The sequence below is a fragment of the Cheilinus undulatus genome, linkage group 14 (assembly GCF_018320785.1).
Source record: "Cheilinus undulatus linkage group 14, ASM1832078v1, whole genome shotgun sequence".
Taxonomy (NCBI): domain Eukaryota; kingdom Metazoa; phylum Chordata; class Actinopteri; order Labriformes; family Labridae; genus Cheilinus; species Cheilinus undulatus.
Window position 1 is genome coordinate 49,151,502 of NC_054878.1, and position 10,886 is coordinate 49,162,387.

Consider the following 10,886-nt stretch of genomic DNA (forward strand, 5'->3'; position numbering starts at 1 on the left):
TCTCACTGAAAACCAATATCAAACCAGAACCTAAGACCAATCCTGCTCCCAGTCAAAGCCTGTCTGACTTTATATTATCCAAGTATGTTGTAGTATTGGTGGAATGCCCTCTCCAGGTTGGGAATGAGATCCTGCCCCAAGTGAAAGAGGTCAAGTATCTTGGGGTCTTGTTCACAAGTGAGGGAAGGATGGAGCAGGAGATCGACAGGTGGATCGGTGCGGCGTCGGCAGTGATGTGGTCTCTGCATCGGTCTGTCATGGTGAAGAAAGAGCTGAGTCGAAAGGCGAAGCTCTCGATTTACTGGTCGATCTACGTTCCCACCCTCACCTATGGTCATTAGCGGTGGGTAGTGACCAAAAGAACGAGATCGCAGATACAGGCAGTTATAATGAGTTTCCTCCGCAGGGTGTCTGGGCTCTCCCTTAGAGATAGGGTGAGAAGCTTGGCCATCCAGGAGAGACTTGGAGTAGAGCCGCTGCTCCTCCACGTGGAGAGGAGCCAGATGAGGTGGCTCAGGCATCTGGACCAGATGCCTCCAGGACGCCTCCCTGGTGAGGTGTTCCGGGTAGGTCCCACTGGGAGGAGGCCCCAGGGAAGACCTAGGACACGCTGAAGAGACTATGTCTCTTGACTGGCCTTGGGACACCTTGGGATCCCCCAGGAGGAGCTGGACGAAGTGGCTGGGGAGAGGGAAGTCTGGGCTAAGAGGAAGAAGATGGATGTTCTAGTATTTTTCAAGTGTAAAATAAGAACATGGGGGAATGGCAGCTTTGGATGCCAATGCTGGGAGAAGTAAACTCTGTAAGGTGAGGTCAACAGGCAGCTGTTGTCATGACAACCCAGGATTCTTCACTCTCAGGGGAGTCCGTTGGATGGACTTTAGCTGAAGTCAGTCACGAAGAGCAAAAACATCTTTTCACCAAGTAAAGCATTCGGTGGGATTAATCGCACCAGTTCTGATGAAAGTGCCACTATAGCTGCAGTCATGCTAATCTCTTCACCCAGCACCATTGTTTACTGACTTGCAGCCACTTCAAGTAAACCACGCCCATAGCTACTGCCTCTTTCTCCTCCAATGATGCTGATTGGTCCAGCCATTCTCTTACATGGGTAACAGCTTGAAGCTTTTGGAGATGCATCAACCTGGCAAGTGACATCATCAGATGGTTTTATGAGAAAAAATGCATCTTTGAGTTTATCAAGTCAAATTTTAAGAGGAACCAAACAGATTTTTTACTTTTAATGTCATTGGGGTAGGGTAGAGTGAACACTCCTCCAAAATCTGCCTCTAACTTGATTCTGTTTTGTAGAGGTGAAAACTTAAACAAAGAAGATTGAAGTCTATTTTTAACTTTCAATGATAAAATCTGAAAATCATGCTTTAGATCCTCAAGTTGTTTTTGACTCTGATGGGAATGTCAACATTGAAAAAAACGGGATTAGAAATAACACACTGGGGCGCAGGTGGCCGAGTGGTGAAAGACACACCCTATGTACCCGGACGGCCCAAGTTCGAATCTGGCCTGAGGCCCCTTACCGTATTTCTCTCCCCCACTCTCGTCCCTGTTTCTGAGTCTATCCACTATCCTCTTCTATCTAATAAAGGCACAAAAATGCCCAAAATAAACTTTTAAAAAAAGAAATAATAACCCCGTATTCTGTTGAAGGTTTTCAGTAAAAGTGAGGTAGAAACATTTATAAGAGTGTTTATTTACAGCAGGAAAAAGTAAAAATGTTGCTTTTTCATGTCTCTGGATGGCTGCAGCTCATCAAGAACTTCATGGTTTCACTGGCTTACTTTGACGATATTTGGCATTTTACCTTCAAACAGTGCAGCTTGCTGTGAAAGAATTTCTTTAGAAACAAGATCTAAGATGTTTCACAGCCAATTCTGGTTATGCACAACAGTTTCAGCATTGACAAATCTTATAATCAATCTAAGGCTTCTGCTGCAGCGTCTTTAACCACCAAGGCTAAAAACTGTCTTTGACCAACAAGAAGTGGTTCAACAGTAAAACACTGGAGTTTGGGGAAATGCCAGAAAGGCTATGAGAAGTTTGGGCCAATCAGAATGGTTCATAATTCCATCGATTTCAAAAGAAAAACATGGAAAGAGCAAAAATGCTTGTAACACTAATTTTCTCAAAAGCCATGTAAATTTCCTTTATTTAGGGTCAGAGCAAGGACTGTATGGATACACAAGTTTTTCAAAGAAATAAATGAATATTTTAAAGGCTTTAACAGGCTCCAAAACTCACTTAATGAAAAATGTCCTAGTCAGGTGGTTTTTGCATGTACATCAAAAATGGCCAGCCCTCTAGTTTGGGCTACAGGCATGAACACTGAGCAGGGCCCAGAGTTGTATAAACTCTCTTTAACTATTTTCAGGTGTGCCAAAACAGATTCTCTGTAAATATTCGGTACTTATATCAATCACCACCAAACTTCACACATCAGACCCCTAATCATTTAACACACCAACTTCATCACTTTATTACAGCGCCCCCTTCTGACAAGTGAAAAGCTCTTTTTACTTTAAGAATCATTTTAAACATTCAGCCCTAACACACCATTCAACTGCGGCAGATGATCTTTGGTCTGCACATGCACCATGACCACACCTCCAAAAAAAGCCTCTGGACCCACACCCAGATCCTTACAGGAAGTCCACCAGTGTCATTTTGATTTCAAAATAAGGCTATTCTAAGGCTAAGACCTCTTGTAACTTGTGTATATACTCTCCTGTGTTATAACAAATGTTCTGGAAAGTCGACAGCATGACTCTGAACAGGCTGCATGCAAACCACTCATCAAAGCGCCCCCTACAGGGAACAGGAAGTGTGGCATGAAGGTAGTTTGTTCATTCCTCTCATCTGTGGAACCTGTCAAGCTTTGATAAGAATTCTCTCCAGATTAACCAGACCAGGCCTCCTTGGAAAAAAGTTCAAAAAAACTCACAAAACTGAACACGTTCTGAAATAATGACTTACCAAAAATATGGACTCAGTGCAGAGAGGCCTTCAATCAAAACCAATGTATTTTCTCCATAAAGGCAGAAAAGTCTAGATTCAACAGCACATCCTCTGCTCTTATCAACAACCTCCTTCATTGGTCTAAAGTCCCTGACTCCAAATGTAACGTGTTTTTTATTGGATTCAAGCAAACATCATGGTGGGGTAGAGGGTGGTGACTCCTAATAAGACACAGACATTGTTTTTAAACATGTTGGCAGGCTGGGAGGAGCTTATTCTCTCCAAAGATGGCGCCACTGGAGGATCCAGTGTTTGCAGAGAAACAAACCTCACTGCATGACCAGCAGTTGTATTTTTGATGTTTTTTATAGATAAAATGACTTTGGGTTTAAAGGGAAGGTCCCAGCCCAGCAACAGAGAGACTGTGACATCAGAGAGCATGCTGAACGTTTGCAGTTATTGCTTCCTTGCTGAAGGCGATCCATCATACTTTATAGACCACAGAATGTTTAAACGTCAGGTTCCTGTCTGAGTCTTTGGCACCCATTCATTCCCTAAAGAAGGCCTCCTTTTCCCATAAGTCCATGCAGTGTTTTCTGTTGTTTGTGAGCCGTAGGCTTGCATTCTTTGAGACTGTGCAGGAGTCGCTTTAGTCTGAATCAGTGGGAAACCACACAAGGTAAAATCCTGTTCAGGCTCTTACATATGTGGACTCTGCCAAGCCAAAGTTTAATTTCTCGCCCTGTTATGAGAGAGTCTACCTGGCTCCATGGGCTTCCACAATATTCAACAATATACAGGCGGATGAACAGCCTAATCCAGGAGCAGGCTGTTAGGGTTGGCAGAAGCTGCTCTGCAGGTGGGTCCCAAACACACAGAGCAGAGCCATCGTGTAAGCAGAGAGCGAGGTCTGGAGCCTGCGTTTCACTTCCTCCGTGTTGTTCTAGCCTCGCTGGACTCAGATTTCCATGGAGGTAATAAAGGTGGCCAGGCTAACATGATAGCCAGTGTAAACTCTCGGCCTAATTTGGAGCTTTTAAAGCCCAAACGTCTCCGGTTTAAGTCCTGTGAGGAGGCTGAAAGGAGACAAACACGCTCTCCTCTGAATCATCCTTCCAAAAGCCTAAGAGAGTGTGTTCAGTGGACCTGCTCACCTGGAAAATAAAGTTCACCTGCAGTGTGAAAAAGGGGGGGGAGTCAAGATAAAATCAAGAAAATGGAAAGGTTCAGACTGTGTCCATCAAAACAGGCCACATCAACCACTGAGTAGCTCCACTAGTACTCACATTTTCAATACTAGTACTCCATTTGTTCACTGTCGGGAGGCCTGACTAGTAAAAGATAAAGGATTACTAGTAGTAATGCCAAAAATGTATACTAGTACTACTAATGAGAGTAAAAATATCAACTAGCACTACTATTAGACTGTTTTTGAGCTCACTAGGAGCACAAGTAGGTCAAAAATGTCCACCAGTACTACGAGAACATTTTAGATCTTAGTAGTACCAGAGGAGACATCCAGAACATCTACCAATACTACTGAGATTTAAAATGTTGACTAAGTGGACCTACTACAAGTACCCATAAAGTGATAATAAGTCTTCTGTACTTCAGGTTTGTTTATTACCTCCACCAAGGAGGTTATGTGATGGGGTAGGTTTGTTCATTTGTTAGCAACATAACTCAAAAAGTCATGGATGGATTTTCATGAAATGTTCAGGAAATGTTAGGAGTGGCATAAGGAAGAACAGATTAGATTTTGGGACTGATCTGGATCACTGTCTGGATCCAGGAATGATTTTAAAAGATTCTGTGCTATTGGGAGATAGGGCTAATGGCAGAGGTCTACGCTATTACCACTTTACACCAGGAGATGGCAGACATGAGTAACTTATTCAAAGTTTTGGAGTTTATAGAGTTTACAAAACGCACACCCGGTCGAGGAGATGAGTCGAGCGTAACAGAGAGAAAGACGGCGAATTGTAGTGAGAATACTCACAATGCTGGGAGGAATAGAGGAATATTCACCCTCTGACATGACTTCTGCAGTAGCGAAGCCAATGCTTTGCCTCACTGTGTCTCCACCCCACCAGGGAGGGAGTAATCGGCAAATTAGATTTTGGGAGTGATCCGGTAGGGTGCATTTGTTTTTCTGTTCTAGCCATGATGGAGTTTGTTCAGCAGGGTTGGAGGTGAATCAGCCGTGTAGCTCTTGGTCACAGTATTGCTCAGAGCGACGCCGTGATTCCTCATTTCTCTGGCCTCAGGTATAACCCCCACTTTGGGAACCGCTGCTCTATTCCTCTACTGTCATTCTTTATTCTTCTGTTGTCACTTTGAAAAGGTTTATTAGGACTAAACTTCATCAGCAGAGCTGCTGATCTGATCTACAAATGAATCTAAACACTTTTTACAAAGTGTGCCAATCTAAAACCCCAATTCCAAAAATGGTGGAGTGTCCTTTCCACACCTGGAAAGGAACTATCAATGCTGAAAAGTAGAGAGAGGTTTTAGAGCAACAAATGCTCCCATCCAGACAACGTCTCTGTCAGCAAGACCATGCTAAACCACAGACCACATCCATCACAACAGCATGGCTTCACAGGACAAGAGTCCAGGTCCTGAACTGGTCTGCCTGCAGTCCAGACCTTTCACTGACAGAAAACATTTGGAGCATCAGAAAAGGAGGAAAACCCAGGACTGTTGAGCAGCTAGAATGGGACAACATTCCTCTCCATCAGCTGGTCTCCTCACTTCCAGATGTTTACAGACTGTTGTTAAAAGAGGGGGGGATGCTACAGAGTGGTAAACACTGTCCCGACTTTTTTTTAGGTGTGTAGCTGCCATCAAAAGCAAAAATATTTTCCTGAATCATTAAAATGTCTCAGTTTGACCTCTGACCTGTTGTGGATCACATCTGGGTTTATGAGACTGGCAATCGTTGTGCTCTGTGTTTGTTTGTATTTTACTCAGCGCCCCAGCTTTTTTGGAATTGAGGTCATATTGCCCTTCATGTTGATAGTGCTGTGGGGTAGGAAGGAGTTGTCATGTGTTTGTCCCAGTCTGTCGTCAGTGTAGAGGGGTGACAGCCTCGCTGAGCGCTAGCTCCTGTGGCTAACATGTTTAATTAACACCCTCACTGCAAACACTCTAGACTGACCCTTCAAGGCCAAGTTTCATTTTTCCGTGCTCATTTAGCCGGACATTCCTGGAGTTACATGGGTCGTCAGGATGATCTGCTGTTGGAGAGTTCTGAAGAAGTCAGCTCTGGTGTTGTGGGTTTTTTTGGAAAGCAGAGAAGTTGTCTGATGTCTGCTGGGACATAAAACGAGCAGCAGAGGCTGAAACCAACGGAGGAAAGAGACAGAGAGAAGAGAGGGGATGCAGAGAAGATGATGTTGGTTCACAGCTCAGCATGTGCTTCATAATGGCTACTTAGCTATGATAGTAGTGGGCATGCTCAGTGTGACAGGAGTAAACCAGGAGATCTAAAGCTGTCTGGGATTCTTAGACAGACAAGTCCATGTCCAAATGATGAGGTCACAAAAGTGACAGTAAACCTCTCCTCAGACAACATGTGTCTGCCTCAACCATTTATTTCCACTGATTAGTGTCTGAAAACACGATTCTTCTGAAGTTATAAAGGTTTAGGAGTTTTATCTGTTTTTCATCTATTAATGATCAAAATACAGTAAATCTACAACATTTAGGCTTCAAACGTTACAATCAGCTCATACTGCATCCAAAAAAACTGAGAACTTCCCTATAGCCTATTGAAGATTAATCTCACACAAAGTTAAATATTTAAAGACTTTTTCAACTTGATGGTTAGGGTTTACAGCTCCTGAAAATTCAAAACTCCACCATCTCAAATTATTAGAATATTGTGGAAAAGTACAGCAAAGGTTTCCTAAGCCTCCGTTCTCTGGTTCAGTTTACACAATCACCATGTGGAAGACTGCTGACTGGACTATAGGCCAAAAGACAAAGACTGGCATCCACCAGGAGGAGGGTAAGCCACAGAAAGTTACTGCTAGAGGTCAGGATGTTCTCAGAGGCTGTATCAGAGATATTTAAGGAGGGTAAGCCACAGAAGGTCACTGCTAGAGGTCAGGATGTTCTCAGAGGCTGTATCAGAGATATTTAAGGAGGGTAAGCCACAGAAGGTCACTGCTGAAGGTCAGGATGTTCTCAGAGGCTGTATCAGAGATATTTAAGGAGGGTAAGCCACAGAAGGTCACTGCTGAAGGTCAGGCTGTTCTCAGAGGCTGTATCAGAGATATTTAAGGAGGGTAAGCCACAGAAGGTCACTGCTGAAGGTCAGGCTGTTCTCAGAGGCTGTATCAGAGATATTTAAGGAGGGTAAGCCACAGAAGGTCACTGCTGAAGGTCAGGATGTTCTCAGAGGCTGGATCAGAGCAGATTCATTAAAGCTGACTGAAGGGAAAAGTTGTTAGAAGAAGGAGACCAGCCAACAGGAATGAGCTCCTCCTTTCGAGGAGGACCACACACAGACGGGTCCAGGACATGGACTACAAGTGTTCTTGATGTGGAGCCAATCCCTAACCACAAATGTCATCAGCATCTCTCCTGATGGTATGCTGTTGGTCCACTGGTCTTTGCCAAGTCCAGAGTCCACGCTGTCAGCCGTCTACCAGGAGGTTTTAGAGCCTTCATGGGTCATCTACTGAGAAGCTTTATGAAGATCCTGGCTTTCTGTCTAATGTCCCACAGAGAAACCAGAACTACCAGAAACTGGTTTACCACCATGGTGTTACTGGGTTTGATGGGCCAGCCAAATGGTCTGACCTGAACCCCACAGAGGATCTTTAGAAGATGAGAGACTCAACAATCCAGATGAGCTGAAGGCTGCTATCAGAGAACCTTGGCTTCATAACAGCAGGACCACGGACTGATCGGCTCCATGACACGAGCAGAGACTCAGGAATTCATAAGGAAGAAGCCCAGACCAAGAACTGAGACATAAATGAGGAGAATTTTCCCAGAGGTCAACATTTCAGTTTTATAAATCTTTTCTTAAATTGATGTTTTGTGGTATTTTAATATTCTGAGATTGTGGATTTTCTATTTTTGTGAGCAGTTATCATAAAAATTAAGACAAAAAAAATGGCCCGAAATATTTTTTTTTGTAATGATGAATCTTGAATATTTGGAAGTTTTACTTTTTTTCATGAAATTTTATTTTTTATTCACCTGATTATTAGGGAAAGGTAAGTAAAATTCTATTTGAACAGACTGCAGCCTGAGAGACTGTCAATGATAGTCTAATAAAACCATTATAAAGCTATGAAACTGAGCAAAATCACACATATTTCACAATTAATCACTGTGACCATTTATTTTTCCTAATAGTTCCATCAGAAAACCTAAAAAAAAAAAAAATCAGAAATAATAAATTGCTGAGTGAATTCTAGCGATGGAAAGGCACACAGTCTAAAGAAAAACTGATAAATATCACTGTTACACTTCCCCCTAAGAAAATACAAATTTATTAACAAAGGTCGCTGATAGGGAAATAACAAGAACTGCATGAACAAACTAAATGGGTCTTGGATTTCTATAAGGAGGTAGGGGATTTTTACTCCACAGTGACATCCACTCAGGCTATCAGAATGAAAGATGAACTGAAAATAGGAGCCAAAATAAGGACAGGTGGGAGTCACACATTTAGGGATATGTAGAACAATAAAATATTCTTGATTCCCTCCCACACACAAACAATGGTACTCAAACAAATGTTTCCTTTTTTTAATTTAAACACAAAGAGAGACCTAGCTGATGGTGTTGACCCTCTGACACACAGAGCCCCCCAAACTGAGCACCGTTCTGCTCCTATGAAGCCTCCCAGCACAGCTGATCACCATCAGCTCTCAGCTGGGAGAAGACCCTGCTGATCACCATCAGCTGTCAGCTGGGAGAAGACCCTGCTGATCACCGTCAGCTCCCAGCTGGGAGAAGACCCTGCTGATCACCGTCAGCTCTCAGCTGGGAGAAGACCCTGCTGATCACCGTCAGCTCTCAGCTGGGAGAAGACCCTGCTGATCACCGTCAGCTCTCAGCTGGGAGAAGACCCTGCTGATCACCGTCAGCTCCCAGCTGGGAGAAGACCCTGCTGATCACCGTCAGCTCTCAGCTGGGAGAAGACCCTGCTGATCACCGTCAGCTCTCAGCTGGGAGAAGACCCTGCTGATCACCGTCAGCTCTCAGCTGGGAGAAGACCCTGCTGATCACCGTCAGCTCTCAGCTGGGAGAAGACCCTGCTGATCACCGTCAGCTCCCAGCTGGGAGAAGACCCTGCTGATCACCGTCAGCTCTCAGCTGGGAGAAGACACCACAGCAGCACCACATCTCCCTAACGAGCAGGGGGAACTGTGACCAGGTTTGTGGGAAGAAAATCACCAAATTACAAACACATTCAGGCACTCCGAACACCATGTAAGTGATTAAAATGTTTAAGGTAATAACAATGACCAAAGCACACATATTTCACCAATGATAACTTGAAAATGTCTATAAATTAGTCAGATTTACACTGGATCTCTCTTTGTTGTTTCACAAACCTGCTGCAGCATCTATTTCGACTAGAGTACTATGATCCTCCAATATAATGAGATATTAGAAAAGAAAATACCCTTAGTGTGTTTAACTACACGTACCGGGCATCGGCCCATAAATAGGTGTCATTTACATTTCTAGACGGGCGTACAATCAAATATGAGCCCTTCAGCGATGAGTCCAAAACTATCTCTACCGTCATCTCATCAACCTCTGATCCGGTCTCAGCCACACACAAACAGGCAGTGCAGCCCTGGTCCCATTAAAGCCCATGCAATGACATGGAGACCAGAGAGGGGAAAGGGAACACATTAACCCTGAAATGGCCATATAGGAAGCTGCTGAGGGAGCCTACATCCAGGATGTCTACCAGCATTATGGGACAAAATACACAAGAAGAATTGATGAAAGGGTCAATATTTCCCTGTAACAGATGTGCTGCATTTATTTTGTCCGTTAACACAATCACAAAGTCTGATCCTGGACAAACTGAAGCAGATCTGCAGTATTTTCTACTGTCTGGAGGTTGCACAGAGTTAGGTTATTGTTTACAGGGGCTAAACTTGGAGAACGATCATCTACAGCTGCACGAGACGACAAGCACATGATTGAAACCATAAATCCAGAAAGAGCACCACAAGATGGTACATGTTGGAGTATAAATGCAAAACCAGATGCAGAAACCAAGCTCTATTTTTCCTAAAGGCAGAGCTAAACTGCTCTGAAAATAAACCTGTGATTTAAGGACATTGGTGGTGTAGGTCGGCTTACCTTGATGCTGATGGAACAACATCAGAGTCGTTGCAAGGATCCAGAAGTAAGTGAATTCCATGCTGCGTCCTTCCTCAGTGCCCAGGTGAGAAATCTGCTTCCTCCTTGGTCCTGTAGTAAAAATCCTCTGATCAGCTCACTTCTTCCACCAGCAGAGCAAACCCTGCAGATATTTATGGCTCAGTCAAACACCAGAGCTTAAAAAGGTTCCCTGTCAACACTCAGTAAAGTTCCCAGAGTTTACACAGAGAAGTCCTCTTGATCTAGTCCTGTAAATGGTCTGTCTGCAGCAGTTACCTCCCAGGTGAAGATCTGAGGTGAACCCAGTTCAGGGCGTCGTGTCCTGAGGGGCTCAGGGGGCCGCGGAGGCTTCTACACGGCGGGAGGATGATGTGTGGAGCGGAGCACAGCTGAAAGGATCTGTAGAGTAACAGATGAGGAGAGGTGAAGTGAATGAGAGGAGGAGAGGAGGAGGAGGATACACAGGGGAGGCTGGGTCTGCTGTGAGACACCTACACAGCTCCAGCTTCATCAATCACAGGCTTCTCCGCCCGCCACTGACCCCA

The 10,886-nt window shown here is 44.2% G+C and overlaps 1 protein-coding gene across 1 annotated transcript in view; it reads left to right on the plus strand.

Annotated features, from left to right (window-relative positions):
- Positions 1-9,369, plus strand: part of LOC121521192 (adhesion G-protein coupled receptor G6-like) — a 42,330-nt gene extending 32,961 nt beyond the window's left edge. Inside the window, exons 9-11 of the mRNA XM_041804950.1 lie at positions 8,899-8,967; positions 9,084-9,152; positions 9,269-9,369. Coding sequence (XP_041660884.1) covers positions 8,899-8,967; positions 9,084-9,152; positions 9,269-9,369 — 239 coding nt within the window. The remainder of the gene's footprint in view (positions 1-8,898; positions 8,968-9,083; positions 9,153-9,268) is intronic.
- The last annotated feature ends 1,517 nt before the right edge of the window (positions 9,370-10,886 follow it).